General features: G+C 45.3%; 1 protein-coding gene across 1 annotated transcript; it reads left to right on the forward strand.

Moving 5' to 3' along the window:
- The first annotated feature begins 7,325 nt into the window (after positions 1-7,325).
- Positions 7,326-15,123, forward strand: Bpifa2 (BPI fold containing family A, member 2). Its single transcript, NM_008953.2, has 9 exons — positions 7,326-7,361; positions 8,163-8,291; positions 8,817-8,958; positions 9,519-9,626; positions 10,400-10,552; positions 12,731-12,812; positions 13,467-13,530; positions 13,975-14,049; positions 14,952-15,123. The coding sequence occupies exons 2-8, from the start codon at positions 8,171-8,173 to the stop codon at positions 14,010-14,012; spliced, it is 708 nt and encodes a 235-aa protein (NP_032979.1). The 5' UTR covers positions 7,326-7,361; positions 8,163-8,170; the 3' UTR covers positions 14,013-14,049; positions 14,952-15,123.
- The last annotated feature ends 2,272 nt before the right edge of the window (positions 15,124-17,395 follow it).

Below are 17,395 nucleotides of genomic sequence, written 5' to 3' on the forward strand. Positions count from 1 at the left end.
ACTGAGGTTACTAAGTTCCTGGTGGTTGTCTCTGCCTTTCCCTTGTTAAAGTCACCTTGAAGTTAGTGCAGAAGAAATCAGAGCCCAGTCACAGAGTAAATATGGTCCTGAAGATTTCCTTTGAGTGCCCAGAATCCATGACATTTCAAGAGCCCTCTTTGTACCTTAAGTCATTTGGGGTTGTATCTTCTGCTTGATGTATGTGTGTGTGTTTATCAAAGAGTGAGATGGTTACATAAGAGGTGCTCTAAAGGACAGAGAGGATTTGCAATTGTGGCATGTGACATCCTCAGGCCTTGCTCTGGTGCCAGGAGGAACTGATGCAGAAAAGAGTAAGAGGTCATTTCCTGGAGGCTGTCACTATAGAGGAGATCTTACAGTGCATTCCCTCCTCCAGGCCCTGCCTGAGGATAGACATGTGCTGACTGCAACTGAAACAGAGGCTTGGGATGGAGAGTTAGGTTCACAGAAGGGAGGGTGGGAGATGGATGCTTGCTGGGTTCTGGGTCTCATCACCAGCTCCTGACCACCCGGTCAGCCCATGTGCTTATTCCATAGCTTTCTTTTGCTATGTTTACTCAGTGTGGTGTTTGTTGGGACCCAGCAGAAGCCAGTCCCAGGCTGACAGCTGTGGATACACAGGGCAGCATGAGGGTCCTCAGCCTGAAGCAGTCAGGCTGGCAGAAGAGAAAGACCAGCACACATTCCTTCAACCAACTATGTCTTGAAAAACAAACATATTATATCACATATATTGCATTTATGAGACAGCTAAAATGTACTCGGGTAGCATGACTCCAGGTGGGGATATCTGCAAGTGCCATGAGTGGCAGAGGGACAGCCAATGTGAGGCAAGAAGGAATTCTGGCTCAACACAGCTTAGCTCCCTGGTGTTGGTTCAAACTTTGAGAGTTTGACCACAAGCACTTTATTTTTGACATATTTAAACAGAGCACAACTTTGGGAAAAAGTTTTCTTATGAAAATTATCACAATAAAGCTTAAGGCATGACTACATTAAAATGCCTTTGCAAAGTATATGTGCCCTCTTCCACAAGAATGGTTCTATTGACTGAGAAATAATGTTCAGGATAAAGATCCAGGAAGAAAAGATCAGGGATAAGTAAAATACTAAACTCTTTTGCAAAGTACATAGACCCTCTTTCATAACAATGGGTTCTATTGACTGACAAGCACTGCTCAGGAGTTGGGAAAGAGTCTAGCATAAGCACGATAGCCTGGAGACTCTAGTGAGGTCTAGTCTTACAGACAGCAAAAATCACCAGGTTACAAACTACATTCATTTCCAGTTTTCTGATCAGGCACAGGTATGAATCCCTTCTGTTGAAGAGAAAAGTCCATGTGTTTAAAATATCTGGTTTCTCCAGTGCTATTAGCGAGAAGACTTGAGCCCTATACAACTCCCACCTGGAGTGACATCCTGTCTTCATGGTATATTACATACCTAGACACGCTCATCTCACAGACTTAGGACTTTGTCTTCTGATCTCCATTTCTGATCCCACTTCCACCTTTGCCTTGATAGTGTCATTTTCTTCACTGCCTTGGTGACAACCATGTTATCCTCTGTGTATTTGAGTGTTACCATTTTCAGATTTTACCTGTATGCAAGATCACACAGTCTTTGTCTTTCTGTCTGGATGCATGCTAATCTCTACACAACAACCCTTCCCCGTCACTCAGATCTTCCTCCATTAACACATACATGGTGCTGAAGAGGCTAGGGAGCTTCCCTTCAGTGGGGAGCTAGCTGGCTATTGGGCCTTTTTGACTGTCCAGGAAGGCCCCCAATTGCTGAGACAAGAACTTAGATTCTTCATTATTGACTCTAACTCATGTATCAAGCAGAAGCTAATGAATAGTTATCAACAGGATCAGAGGTTCCAGTGTAAGACACTTTGACATGAAAGAACGGAGGAAGGACAGATGGATGCATAAAAGCAGGACCACTGCCCCAGGAAGGTCCTGGAAACTGATGCAGGGCAAAGGACAGGTTATAAACCAAATCTTAGGGAGTCAGGAAGAGCACAGAGGAGCTCAACCAACTGACCACTGCTTAGGGGCTACCAACCCAATCCTCCCTGTGGGAACAGCTAAGCTATCAGCCAAGGGTAATAAACAGGCAGGACCTGTGGATGACATGGAGAGCATAGGGACCCTGGGTCCAGCCTTTAGCACCTGCACTCTCAGGATACTCCACCATTGTGTCTTAGAGAGCCTAGGGATACTGGGTCCAGCCTTTGGTACCTTCACTCTCAGGGTACCCCATCACTGTGTCTTGGAGAGCCTAGGCACCCTGGGTCCAGCCTTCAGTACCTGCGCTCTCAGGACACCCCACCATTGTCTCTTGCCCCGTCTCTTCTTCCTCTTCCTCCCTTTCATTGTCTCTTCTCTGTTTCTTTCTTGACTCTCCTTTCCCCTCACACCCTCACTCTAGTTCTCCCCTTCCCTCTCTGCATCACCCTATTCTCTCTGTGGTCCCTCCACTTTCCTTTATCTCTCATGCTTCTCTCCTCCCTCAAATACTTGTCACCCACTATACTTCAGGGGCCAGCTCTAGTGACAAAGCTGTTAATAGCAAGACTCTCAGATCTCCAACGGCTCAGAGGAGCCAGACCCACCAAGAACTCTCTCCAGGTCCAATTTCAGGTTCCTTCGAAAGCTTTCAGCAAATGCTCAGGGAACATGCCACTAACAAGAAGATGCAAATTCCAGTTGAGAGTGGGAAAGGCCCTTGCGTAGGTCCCATCTTCCAGGCCAAGGTCAGAGGGGCTCTGTGTAATCCGGATTGACAGGGCTCAGAACAATGTTTTGTTTTTAAGGTTTATTTATTTTAGGTGTTAGTGTCTTTGCTTGCATGACCTTATGTGCATCATGTGTGTGCAGGTTCCTGATGACAGTAGAGGAGGGCTTTGAATCCCTGGGGATAGGAAGTTACAGGAAATTATAAGCTGCTTTGTGGGTCTTCTAGCTTTCCCAACAGAAGTGAATGCTCTTCACCACTGAGCCATCTCTCTAGGCCCAAGAGACATTGCTTTATGGATATAATTGTGTGTGTGTGTCAACATTGAGGAAAGGGAAATAAAAAAAAAACTTCAGCCGCTAAGGTTGTACAGTTTCACTAATTGCTACTTTTAGTTGTGATAAAATGGCAGGTGCTTCAACATTTATATATACAAAAACTTCCCTGCTGGTGGTTCAACTGTGAGAACTGGGGTAAGTGGGTGAGTTCTCTTTTTCTGTCTCTGTCTCTGTCTCTCTCCTTCCATTCTTTCTTAAAGGAAATAAACATTGCAGCTGGGTTATAGCTCATCAATATGGAAGTTACAGAAGTGAAAAAAGGCATTGCCTTGGTGGGTGGTGTTACCAGCTGATTTTTGGTTGTCCTGCAAGGAGGTCTGGGGACTGGCTGCTCTGTCTCTGTCTGTATGAGTGAGGGAAGTCTGGGGAGCAGATTCCCTAACCTTCAGCCTGGCCTGGTTCCTGAGTGAACCCAGCCTCTCTGGTCCTAGTAGCTTTTTCCAAACAGGAATCTGAGTGGTGACAGGGAACAAGTACCAGCCCATTGCTTAAGTGCCAGGGTTAGTGAGGGCAGGAAGCTGCCATAGCTGGGATTAGTAGTTGTATTGGATGTAGGAAGTCCTATCCTGGGACAGCTAATCCTTAATGCTTCACTGGAGATTTTCAATGAGAAATTTATCCCACGGCCCATATGGCCCCATCCTTTTGTCTCCAACAGCCAAGTATTTTCCATTAGAGGAGACTTCCTGTACACTTGATGGATGCTCATTTCAAGGTGACTTGGGGCAGTCAGTACAGACTTGGGATGACCTCTGACAGCCTAACCTCTCCCCAACAAGGGCCCTCTATGTTTGCTATGTAATGTAATGTCAGACATTGTCAGGAGTGTCCGCAGCACAGCCTGCCCAGTGTGAGGGCTCTCATAGGTTTCCCACTGTCTTATCTACACAGGGATAACGAGGAGGTAAGCTGCAGTTCCCAGTCTCACTTCACAGAGGAAGAGATAACCCCATCCCAGGTCATGTAGCCAGCAGTGGAAAGAATGAGGATTTGAACTCAGGTCTTCCAAGTCCCATTGATAGCATCTCCTCACAAGTCCCTTGCCACCCTCACGATGCCTTAGACACTTGCCTGCCCTTTATACTAAGGAGATGCAGGTACAAGGGGTTTACCCATGTAGCAGCTGAGGCAGCTGGGGATAGATACCAGCAGCAGGCCTGATGTCACCACTCTAACTCCAGCATCCCCAGTCTGTGTTCCTGGAGTGTGAAAATCCCTACTTAACAAGATTGTGCAACAGTCCTTGGCTCTGTGACCCATAGCTGGAAACAGGATTCTCATTGATTTGTGGAACATGGTGGCAGCCAGCCAAAAAGAGGGTCTGCATACAGAAGACAGCTGTGGCAAGGCCACAGCAGACTCTGACTACCTTAGCTTACAGAATTACAAGGTCATAATGTCCTCTGCTTTGGTCACCTCATGTTAAGGACAGGCCCTAATGAAGATGGGGCAGAAGACTGAAGGAATGGCCAACCAATAACTGGCCCAACTTGAGACCCATCCTACAGGCAAGCATCAATTCCTGACACTACTAATGATACTCTGTTATGCTTGCAGACAGAAGCCTAGCATAACTATCCTCCGAGAGGTCCACCCAGCAACTGACTGAAACAGAAAAAGATATCCACAGGCAAACAGTGGATGGAGGTCAGGGACTATTATGGGAGAGCTGTGGGAAGGATTAAAAACCCTGAAGGGGATAGGAACCCCACAGGAAGACCAACAGAGTCAACTAAGAGACCTGTGGGAGCTCTCAGAGACTGAGCCACCAACCAAAGAGCATACACAGGCCGGTCCGAGGCACCTGGCACGTGTGAAGCAGACATGCAGCTCAGTCTCCATGTAGGTCCTCCAATAAGCGGTAGCCTGACTGCAGTATCCAATCCCTAACAGGGCTGCACAGTCTGGCCTCAGTGGGGGAGGGTGCCCCTAATCCTGCAGAGACTTGATGAGTGGAGAGCTATCCAGGGGGAACCCACCCTCTCTGAGAAGGGAATGGGGATGGGGGAGGGACTCTGTGAAGAGGGGACAAGGACAAACAAGAACCTCAAATAGGTCAGGCCCTAAAGGCTTGCTAAGTAGCAGTGGCCCAGCTCTGTCCTGTTCCTCAGCCCAAGGCTCAGCTCCCACCTGTTTCTGTGTTTTTCTGGCTTTTCATGGGCCTAGGACTTGGTGGCCAGTTCAAACAATGGGGCCTGTGGAAGACACAATATACAAGACTAGGGACATTCCTGTTCTGCTGACTATCCACAGCCTGATGTAGGTGGAAGGACCCAATCACTGGATTTCTACCCTTGCGCAACCTTGACAGCTGAGGGCCTCTCAGAAACCTATTTCTTCCACTGAAAAATGAGACTCTCAAATGAACGTCCTGACAATCATCAGGCTTATTAAAGAGGTGTATCTAACCTGAATGGCAAGCAGACAGCAGGCAAATGTCTGTATCAACCTCTAGGAAGGACAAGAACTGCTCACTGCTGCCCCCCAGGAGGCCATTTGCTGAAACAGCTGCTCTCCTGCTGGTGCACAGGCCCTGCCTTCTCATTGCAGCTACAGCCCCTTCCTGTCTGAACCTCCTGTCAGGTCACTGGGAAACAGATCAAGATGGAACAGGACAGCTCCTGATGGTAAATAAAAAACAGTGGTCATGGCTATTCATAGGGGTTTATGCTTCTTCAGTCCACACTGTGAAGAGCTGTGGGCATGAACCACAGTGTTCGAGGTAGAGTTGGGGTTCTGAAATTCACAGTGGGGTGAGCTCAGTAAATGTGAGCTGGAGGTCACTCGTGAGACACACAGTCCTGCTGCTTCTGTTCCCAATATCCTGAGGAGACGACACATCTACTTTGTTCAGAGGCCACAGTCTAGTTGACCTGAGAGTTACCAGTTTCTTATTTGTGTGTGTGTGTGTGTGTGTGTGTGTGTGTGTGTGTGTTGTTCGTGTGTGAGTGCAGGTGCACATATGATAGCGTACACGTTGAGGTCAGAGGATAACTATCAGGCGTTGTCCCCTCCTACTTTTCCTCGGACTCTGGAGAACAAACATGGGTCCTTATTCCAGGGGAGCAAGTGCCTGTTGGCTGACACATCTTGCTCACATACATTTTACCTAGACAATGGAGCCTCCATCAGAGTATTACTTTAGCTCCTCACCGATGGCAATGCACCACCTCTCTACCCACATAGGAGTTGGGTCTCCACACACCCCCACACCCCCTTCACCAAAACGTTTTCAGTTACTTTATCTGGTAAAGTTCATCAGAGAATGAAGCCAGTATTAAGAACATGGAATCATTTGGGAACCTGGATCTAGCAATACCCCACCCTAGATGGAGTTGCTGAGTTTTCACCTCAGATTATAATTCCCCCCTAGCTTCTATGGTTTATTCTGAAACCAGGGGAACTCGATTCCTCCCTTTGGACCACAGACATCCTGGCTTGTGAATTCACATGTCATCTACTGCTAATCCATTGGTAGTATGTGGCTCACAGAGACACACTACAGTCATGGCCAATGTCAAGGTAGGACAGATGTGAATCATTCCCCCAGTCCTGCTGTTTTCATGACTAACCCTCCTCAGCACAGTGACCATGAACCTACTTTTCCCCTCCTTTTATTTTTAGAATTGCTGGAATTTTCTATTTTGAGAAATAATAGCCTTGGGGCAGCATTAAACAAAATCATCTAGAAAGCTGGTTTAAAATACAGATGGTTGAGTCAGTGAAAGAGTGAGGAATGTCATTATTGGCCCCTCACAGAGGCTGGCTCACTCCAGCAGAGGTGGTTGAAGCTCTTGGACACGGGTCAGGTGCATAGGAAGGGTGGTCTGGGACACCTGAGAACCACAATTGAACAAACAGAAGCTGCTGGCTTTTTTTTTTTTAAATGAGTTCTCAAAAAATGACTGGGCTAGCTTAGGCAAATACTTCGAGCCAACCCAACAGAACATTCTTCCATTGATTCATTCTGGATCTTCTTTCTAGACAATACTGAACTGACCCCTTGTTGGCAGTCTCAAGTTTGACAACATAGGGCTTTGAACTTGGCACAAGGTCCATCACTGTCACCCAAGCATCCTGGGTGACCTTTGGGTTGGAATATCTTGGCTAACCTTAGATATTTTCTTTGGAGTATCTTTAGAACATCCAGGAAATAGGGCTTGATTCTCATCCTGGGACCACAATATAAGTCACCCTAGAATCCCAGGAGATCGTGCAGAGAAACAAGGATCTCTCTCGTGTGCATCCTTCTTCAAAGCAGTGAGTAGTGACTCCACTAAACTGAGTTCCCATCTGAGAGTCCACAGGAGGCTTTGGGGCAAGAAGCAGAGGGAAGGCACTGTTTGTGTTGGTAAAGTTTTGACTCTAACAAATTTGAAGACATAGATGACATTGTGTCAGACTAACAACAACCTAGACTCATGTGGGTTCTGTTTAGGGATCAGATTTTATTCATCAATGACTTGTCTTAGTGTATAGAGAAAGGCTTCCTACTGGAGTGTAGGCTCAATAATGACAGAAGAGATAGCTATTTCCCCTAGGGACTGTGCTGCTCCAAGTTTGGTGGAGAAAGGCAGTGGGGAACCTAGATGTGCTCTCTGGGGAGGGGGTCTGAAGCTGGCTTCATAGAAGGTGTGAAGTTTTGCTGAAACATCTAAACAGAATTATAGCTTAGGAAAGTGAGCAGGCAAGGCAGGGAATGTGTTGCATATGTATATGTACATGAATATATTATGTTATAGATACACACACATTTGAACCTCATTTGCAGATGACAGAAAATAGGTTATTTTGCCTCTCTTAACTGCTAAGCACAATGACTTCCAGTTCCATCCATTTCCTGAAATGCCACAATTTCATTTTTCATTGTGGCTGAATAAAATTCCATTGCAGACTGGGCCCTACTTCATCCACTCCTGAGGGCAGGCATATCCCCTGGCTCCATTTCTTACCTATTGTGAAGAGAAGTGCAACTGTCTTGTTGAAAGGCAAGCGTGAGAGAGGCAGGCACTAATTGTGGGTTTTTGTTTCTTCTTCCTGCTATGACTCTCCATTTGTCAGAACCAAAGATGTTCCAACTTGGGAGCCTTGTTGTCTTGTGTGGCCTGCTCATTGGGAACTCAGAGTCACTTCTTGGTGAACTTGGCAGCGCTGTGAATAATTTGAAAATTCTGAATCCTCCCTCTGAAGGTGAGTTAATATAGGTTCCTTCAGCTATCTGGTCCCAGGAGAAACTCTAATAAGTATCATGCCTGCAATTGCAGAGGCTGCTGGGAGAGGGTGGTGTTGTCTTTTGTGGGTGGTACACTGAGAAATGTGCTGCTATTCAACTCCTGCGTTGCCCCTATCTGTTTAGAAAAAAAAAAAAAAACAGTGCTGGGATGTTACCCTAAGAGACTTGCCAATATATATTGGCACAGGATAAATTCTTAAAAGTGAGATTCCAAAAATTTAAAAGGTTTGCATTTTAAATTATAGTAGCTGTTGACAAGAAGTCCCCTATCCCAGTGCATGGATCCAGCTGTGTAGACACTTTTCCTAACCTTAGGAGGCTCAGGTTCCTCATCTATACAAAGGAGACTGGCAATCCTGTCCTGACTGGGTTGTTGCAGGGACTGATGACACAGCACAGGGAAACTGACTTCTCTGAAACCAGGAGGATGGAAGCCCACTCCCTAGTGGTACAGGACACTGACTGATGACTGTTTTTGACAGCTGTCCCTCAGAACCTGAATCTGGATGTGGAGTTGCTTCAGCAAGCCACAAGTTGGCCATTAGCCAAGAACAGCATTCTAGAAACGTTGAACACAGCGGACCTTGGCAATTTAAAAAGCTTTACATCTTTGAATGGTTTATTGTGAGTTGATGTTCTTTGCTTCTGGGGAAGGGACTATCTGACTACTCAATATCAACAATAGATGGATAAGCCTCTTATTCCCCCACAGAGCTGAGGAGTTCTGAGGCAAGGTTCATTAGAAGTCGAGTATGTCTGAGGCAGGGCTACAGGGCCAGTGTAGACAGTTCATACCTCCGGGTTTCCACAGTCAGTGACTTAAGGCTCAAGTTGAACATTCCATTGATCTCATCTCCACATGAATCTTGGTACCTAAAGGCATTCTCATGAAAACACATTTCTTTTTCAAATATAGTAAAAATCTAAGTTTCTTCAAGGGACAGCTAGCTAGAATTCATAGCCTCCAGTCCCAAGCACTGGCTTTACGGAGGTCTGAGTCACATAGTCCTGGATTCAGGTTCTGTCTCTGCTGCCTATAGTTTCCCTCGCTGAGTGCACTGTGCCTGAGAGTGTGGAGTCTCACGCTTCTGCACAGGATGTAGGAGGGACAGGAGGGTGATGACAAGAGGTGCAAATGCTGCAAAGACGCAGGACAAGAAGGCATGTGTGTGTGTTTTGGGCAGGTTGAAAATCAATAATCTCAAAGTCCTGGATTTTCAAGCTAAGCTGTCTTCCAACGGCAATGGCATTGATCTGACGGTGCCCTTGGCTGGGGAAGCCTCCTTGGTTCTGTGAGTATATGTCACTTGGATTTTGAGGGTACAGTGCAATATGGCCAATTTGAGTAGGCATTTAATTTCCAGCTACGATGTGACTTCTGGCTCTAGTTTCCTAATCTATAAAAGAGGAGACCCTCTGAGGCCTAAAATTCCAACCTTTAATGAAGATTGACATGTTAATCTCTAAGAATTTATATTTTTCTAGATCTCTCATTTAGAGATATCTAGAGATGTGGGGGGATCCTTCAGAGAGAACACTTGCCTAGTATATGTGTGACCCTGGCCTCAAATAGTCACCACTGGGGGCTCAGGAATGTTTATATTTCATGCATTTATAAAGGCATGAGCTGTAAGATCCTGGGGGGGTACATACACTTAACCTCTGTATGCCCAGGATCTTTCACTTAAAAAAAAGGAGTATGATTCTTTTCTAGTACTGTTTATAAGTGTACAATGTTTATAAGTGAATGTCCACAGGTAGTTTATGTTATGTTACAATTATGTTACAAAATGTTAGCAATTGTTTTAAGTATTAGTCTCATGCCAAGCAAAAATCTTGCATGTACTAAACATGCATGGCCCAAGGAAGTTTAATATAAATATATAAATTTTGTAGAGAATATATAACATGTTAATACTACTGTTACAATGTTGGTATTGAACACATGTCACCCATTTATAACATTGCCCCCATAGACACACTGGATTAGGGCCACACAGATAGATGAAAACTAGGGAAACTTGCGAAGGCTTCTAGACCTGTGTGTGACTCTTGTTTTCTGCAGGCCTTTCATTGGCAAGACGGTCGACATTTCTGTTTCCTTGGACCTCATAAATTCACTCTCCATTAAAACCAATGCCCAGACTGGCCTTCCTGAGGTGACCATAGGCAAATGCTCCAGTAATACAGATAAAATCTCCATTTCCTTGTTGGGAAGGTAAGGCTTATTCATCTCAGCAGAGCTGGGCTCTCAGGGAGACTTTAGGACTCCTGAATTTAATCCTATTCTTACACCTGGGAAGCAGTATTGTAGAACACACAATCAGAATAGCCTCAAGAATCAACTGTGTCAACATTTTCAACTCTGTTTCTCTGAAGCTTCATCTTTTGAGGCCTCAGTTTCCCCATCTGTGCATTTGAGCAGTAGAGATTATTACTCTAGTGGAGTAAAGATAAGAGAAAACATGTGTTTAGCAAAGAGACTGGAACATCATAAGGGCTCAAGAACCATAACACACGAGTCTCTAGGGATGGTTCCTTTCCATGGCTGAAGCAGGAGAATGGACCTCTCTAGCTACAATCATGTATTTAGTTATGGTGTCTTTCTGATGGGTCAATGTGCCTCATGGCTATGAAGATGTTAACATTACATCTACCTGGAGGTGGAACACAGTTGGAAAATTAGATGCTAGCATGGGCTTTGATTGTCCTGAAGCAATCTTTACCCTATGAAAAATTTCTGCAATGAGATCTCAACATCCTATCCCTGTCCTTTTCCATCACAGATCCCCATTGATCCTCAAAATCTGCGCCTTTATTTGTATGCTTAGTAAAATAGTTTTGGGTAAGGCAGGGGTGAGAAGAGGTGATACTACCCAGTGTCTGGGAGAGAAAACATGGTCTACGAGTCAAGGGCTGGGGTTGGGAATCTTTGGTCAGAAATGGAGGTATGGGCTCTGTTTCCAGCCTTGATAGCCATGTCCCTAGACCACCCATCCTCCTCTACAAAAGATTTGATCTCAAATCAATGACAGGACCTCAGTTTGCCCAGGAGCCCCAGGCAATTCATGCTGTTCCACTGCTTCTGAACACACATGGCCAAGAAGGCTGTCATAATGCACTTTTGCGTTTAGACCCATTGGCTTTTGTTTTGTGCTTCATACATACATACATACATACATACATACATACATACATACATACATACAGTACCTTTGCATGGATGTTCTGCTTATGCAAAACATGTTTCTCTGTTCTCCAACTCTTTTCATATTTTCATGTTTCAGGGTCTTTGCTAGATTATGTCTCCTTTTTCTTATAAGAATATACCGTTAACCTTCAGGTACTAGTCTCTGTTGTCTTTTGTGTACATACATATTTTGAGACACAGTCTCATTGTAAAGCACTGGCTAGCTTCATTCTCAGAGATCTACCAGCTCTGTCTCCTGAGGACTGGGTGCAAAGGTGGGTGACATCATACAAGGTATCACTGTATATTTAATGAGACCTTTCCTTACTTATTTGGGTGAGTGGAGTGTGTTTGTGTGTGGACACACACACATGTGTGTCAGTGGCCTGGAGCTCAGCAAGTAGGCTAAGCTGGTTGACCAGTTATCTGGAATATCCCAGATATCCCAGTCATCTCAGAAATCTGAACATTTCTGCCTTTCCGGTGCTAGATTACATGTATTTGCTATCAGATGGCATTTCTTCCTATTTAAAAATATGGACACTAGAAAGGCAACTCGGGTCCTTGTGCTTACAAGGTGAATACTTTGTGGACTAAGTTTTCTACTTACCCCCCTCACTCGTTGTCACAAAAACATTTGCTCTGTTCTAGGCAGACATTGTTCTAAGCTCTGGAGAACAATTTGGTGAAAACATAGGCTCTCTGCTTCATAGAACATATTATGAGGAAAAGGCATGCAGAAAAGTATTTGGTCTGTCCATGAGTTCAAGAACAATGAAGAGCTCTACACAGACCATCATACTTTGTGGGGCATAGTATGAAACCCCTCCCTTCAGTGCACACTCAGCATGGGCTGCCCCAGGAAATAACAACTGGATGATAGTTGAGTGTAGGAAGAAGCAACTTCAGTGAGACTTGTTTATGAAGGAGGTTTAAAGCCCCCACCCCCACCCCCGAGTCCCAAGGTTGAGCCTGGTGCTCTGTAAATAGAGTCTGAGTGAATAGTACCCTGTCAGGGCTTTGATGAGCACTCAGACACCGAGGAAGCAGCGACTTAGTCATAAGATGCTCAGATGCTCAGGGATGGTCCATTCTGACAAACAGAAGTGAGACCTCAGAGCAAGGTTGTAGGTCACCTGAACTCCAGAAGACTCTCTGATCTATACTGAACTCTTGGCCAAGCTTTAGAAATCTCTTCTTTTCCAGACGATTACCCATCATCAACAGTATTCTGGATGGTGTCTCTACCCTCCTTACAAGTACATTGTCAACCGTCCTGCAAAACTTCGTAAGTCCTCAGCTCTTGGCACCTGGAACCAGGCCTGGTATGGGAAGCAGAATTATCTGTAGGTGTGGTTGGGGTCTCTGGACAGTTTTTTTTTCTGGGAGGGGCAGACTTTTATTTGAGAGGTCTACAGGCTTCTCCTCCTCCTCCTCAGTAGCTGGGCTGCCGAGGGAGAAATCACAGGTCCTGCCTTGAGCTGTTTACCACATACACACAGCACATCTTCCTTTAAGCTAAGGTTTTCTTGCAATCAATAAGACCTTATTTAGACATCTATATTTAGGAACCTATGAATGAGAACCTGCAGGAAACTAGGATTCGGGCCTCCCCAAAGGCTTCAGCCTGCTGAGGATCTTAAAGTTCTGGGGTTCAAGAGTTCAAGGTTTTTAGGAGCGTGGGGTATTAGGGTTCTGGATGCTAGATTGTCGGATTCTGAACTTCTGATATCCTGAGATGGCAGGTTCTTAGTAGCCTGGGACAGTTCGGATTCAGGTTGCCGCAATTACATAGATCCAGATTGCAAAGTTAACTGTTCTCAGATCCTGGAAATTAGTCCCCCTGTTTGTGGGTAAGTGGGCAATGTGTTCCCAGCAAAGTCTCATTTGTGTTCCTTCTTTTTCTCCTTCTACCTCCTCCCACCTTCTTTTTGTCTTTCAGCTATGTCCATTGCTTCAGTACGTCCTCAGCACACTGAATCCAAGTGTTCTTCAGGGTCTCCTCTGTAAGTCATAGCCTGGGGATGGAGTGTTTTCTATGGACCAAGGCAAGAGCTGTAGGAGTGCCCCATACAGGGATAAAGGGATTTTGCATCCTGACCAAGGTGGACCTTTGGCTCCTCCTCTTCTCATTGGAAGCTTCATTTGAGCCTTATCTTCTCATGCTTGACAGAGTTTCTGGGACAACAGGAAACAGGCACCAATGGTGTCAGGCTCTGGAGGTGGTCCTTCTATGGCTATGTCTCTTTACCCAGTCCTTCTGTGTCTTCCACAACCTCATTGGGTCCTCATAAGAGTTTGTACGGTGGGGCACAAATGAGTAGTGATGTACTTGATTGAGGTCACACAGGTGACAGAGTGATGGGCTGGAGGGAGGAAACGAGTTTGGTGGGCTTCTGTTCAATTTGCCATGACAAAGGCTGAGGCTAATCTTGACTTGGTTCCTTCAGCTAATCTACTGGCAGGACAGGTACAACTTGCCCTCTGAAGAGGAAGAACAGAAGGATGCCACAACTCTCCTGCTGGTATGGGCAGTGTCTTAGTTACTTTTGTATTGTTATTAGAAAACAACATGACTAAGAGAAATTGTAAAAGAATTCCTTTAATTTAAGATTCACAACTCCCGAGGGTTAGGGCCCATGACTATCATGGTGAGAAGCATGGCATCAGGCAGGCAGGCATGGCACTGGAATAGTAGCTGAGAGCTTATGTACTGCTACACAGTCACCTATAGAGCTAACTAGCAATGGCATAGCCTTTTGAAACCTTAAAGCTCAACCCTAGTGACACCTCCAATACGTTGAAACCTCCCAATCCTTCCCAAATAGTTTTTGTAACTGTTATTACAAAGTATAACTCAATTATATGAGTCTATGGGGTTGGTTCTCCTGAAACAAAAGTTGGGTTTGTGCTCTGTGGCTCTGTGTACAGCAGCCTGTCAGGAAGCCAGGGCAAGCCTAAGTTTGTTTCTGTCACAAGACTAAAGAAATTGAGACCTGATCTTGACTCCAAGCTGAACTCTGAATTTGAGTACACCCTGAATGCAGAGCCAGCAACATGAACCCAGAGTGAGCCAGGATCTGTGTTTCTAAATGAATTGGGAGATTTTGACTGAGTCCTAACTTTGTGCATAGACCATTGACCATGGGTTGAATCCTTACCCGGGCTTGGGCATGGTCTCTACTTAATCTTTCCCATGTGGCTTTGTGCCAGAGGAAGGGATGAGAAGTGGCCAGGACAAGGGGCAAGAACAAGACCAGAAATCTGCATCTCCTCTCTAGATGCCCCCAGCCATGCTGGGCACGGTAGGACTGAGTGGACACTTCGAGGATAGGCTACCATGGATCTAAGTAATGCTCCGTGAAAGCCTACTCTCTCTGCTACTGTGGCAGCCAATGTCCTGATGCTCTCTCTGTTTACATTCCAGGCTACTCTCCAGTGGTTTCATCTTACTTCTGATGGCATTTCCCTCTAGAAAGTGCTACTATCATCCACACATTTCTACCTGAGACCACCCAAAGGACCCTCCCAAATTCTCTTCCTCTCTGAGTAGTCTCCACACCTGTTACCACCATCCCAGAATTAAAATCCTAACTGCACTCTGGCGTGTGACTTGCCTCAGTCCTTGCAATAAGAGTTGTTGGCAGTGCCAGGCGTGGTGGCGCACGCCTTTAATTCCAGCACTTGGGAGGCAGAGGCAGGCGGATTTCTGAGTTCGAGGCCAGCCTGGTCTACAGAGTGAGTTCCAGGACAGCCAGGGCTATACAGAGAAACCCTGTGTCGAAAAACCAAAAAAAAAAAAAAGTTGTTGGCAGAGTGTGGGTTATATACCAGGTGGAGATTTCAAATGAGTGGCTGAAGCTGTAGCCAGAAGGAACTTAGAGGATAGCTCATAACTTAAAAAGAAATGTAGAGAGTAGCAGAAACATTGAGAGAGTGGGCACACAGCCACTGTGTGAATGTGGCAGAACACAATCCAGCCAGCTATACATGCATAAGTGTATATTGGCGCCATCCTGACTGATGAGACACAGGAAAACAGATAGACGGGGTTAGGTGGCCATGGCCTTTCCTGCCTGCCTCTTCCTAAGGGTCATCTCAAGACCTTATGCTCTCTTAACTCTTCCATTGCTACTTAGCTTCTAGATATCACCTCCAGATTAGTCTCCTTGGGTACATCAGTGATCCTGGTGATATCCAGGGCTTCCTGATTCCATCTTTGTCATAGAGGCTGCAACTAAAGAGGTCTTCTTAATACTTCACACCCTGATGCCAAAAGGAAGACACAGAAGTTCACAGAGGTGAAGTGATTCATGTAGGACATACAGTGAGCAAGCATCAGGGTCCGGATTATCTGACTCTACTCTAACTTTTATGTAAATGTGCTTTATGCCATTAACACTGTCATTCCTGTGCTTCAGCTCTGGGAGACTCCCAAGCACTCTTAGGCACAAGCCACAATTAAGGGACTCTGACACTCTGCATTGATTAATTAGCATGGTGGTCTCTATGTTTCCAGATTCATGATTGTTTCACTTTCCATATAGGCTATGAAGGGTGTGAGGAAATTTTTTGGGGACAGAATTGGAGGACAATCCACCTCTCTCAGGAAGCCTCTATCTGGAAAAGCTTACAACTCAGGGACAGTAACTGTAGGCCCAGTCCTTGGTGTCCAAAATGGGTTTTATGGTTTGAATCTGCAAAGCCTTCCATGTGCTCAAAGGTTTGAACATGGAGCCTCCTCCTGGTAACACTGTATTGGAGGCTTTTGAGACTGGATGCTCTTTGGTCCCATGTTTTGCTACATCATCTGTCAAGATATGACCCAGGCATGCTACCAGCTACCACAGACTATGCCTCTCCAGCTTTCATGTTCTCCCCACCATGATAGACTTGTATCTCCTAAAAATGGAATCAAAGCAAACTTTTCCTGCATTAAGTTTTTTTTTTTCTGTTAAGTGTTTGGTCACAGGGACAAGAAAACACTCAATACAGATAATTAGTACCAGAGTTGAGGTTCATTGCTCTAGCAAGTTGGATCAAATTTTTAGGGCTTTGGAACTGATTTATAAGAGACATGTAGAAGAGTCTGAAGCTGTGGGCTACAGAAGTGTCACCAGTTTTTAAGAATAGTTTAATACACCATGGGAATTGTGAAAATCAGAATGCTCACACAAAGGCAGACAGGAAAACGTGAGCATGTGGCGTGTGAGAGGGCATAAGAAGGAACCTAGGGGGAAATGAGCTAGAAGCCATTCGGCTACGTTAGGGAACGTGTGTGGCTGTGCTTGGCCCATGCCCTGGCAATCTGAATGAGGCCAAATTTTAAAGGAGTGGACTAACTCGATTGTCAGAGAAAATATCAAGACAGACCACCACTCAGGCTATGCCGTGTTTGTGACCGACCAGCTACTCTTAGCCAGCTCTATTGTGAAATTCCAGAGCAATTATCAGAGCATGAAGATACATACAGTTTAGTGAAGTAAGGGGTGTGGGTCCCTAAGTGGATGGTGCATAAATCTATGTAGGTGATGCCTAAGTGACACTTGATAATCCAAAATATCAGCAATGTGGAATGTCTTCCAAGGAGACCTGTAGACACACATTTTAGAACTTTGCTCATGGCTGTAATAAATAGCTAGCTAGAAATCATTTCCTGAAGAGGTTAGTCTGAGTTACGGTTCCAGGGCAAACATTCAGTGATGGCAAGGAAGGCATTGCAGTCAGGAGCCAAAGGTCAGCTGGTCACATTGCATCAAGAGTAGAGAGTCAGAGTGTGAGTAGAAAGAGGATACAGGTTATAAAACCTCACTGTCCACTCTCAGCAATCCATTTTCTCCTAAAAGGCTTTACCTTCTAAAGATTTTAGTC

Source organism: Mus musculus, chromosome 2, assembly GCF_000001635.26.
Source record: "Mus musculus strain C57BL/6J chromosome 2, GRCm38.p6 C57BL/6J".
In the NCBI taxonomy this organism is placed as follows: Eukaryota; Metazoa; Chordata; class Mammalia; order Rodentia; family Muridae; genus Mus; species Mus musculus.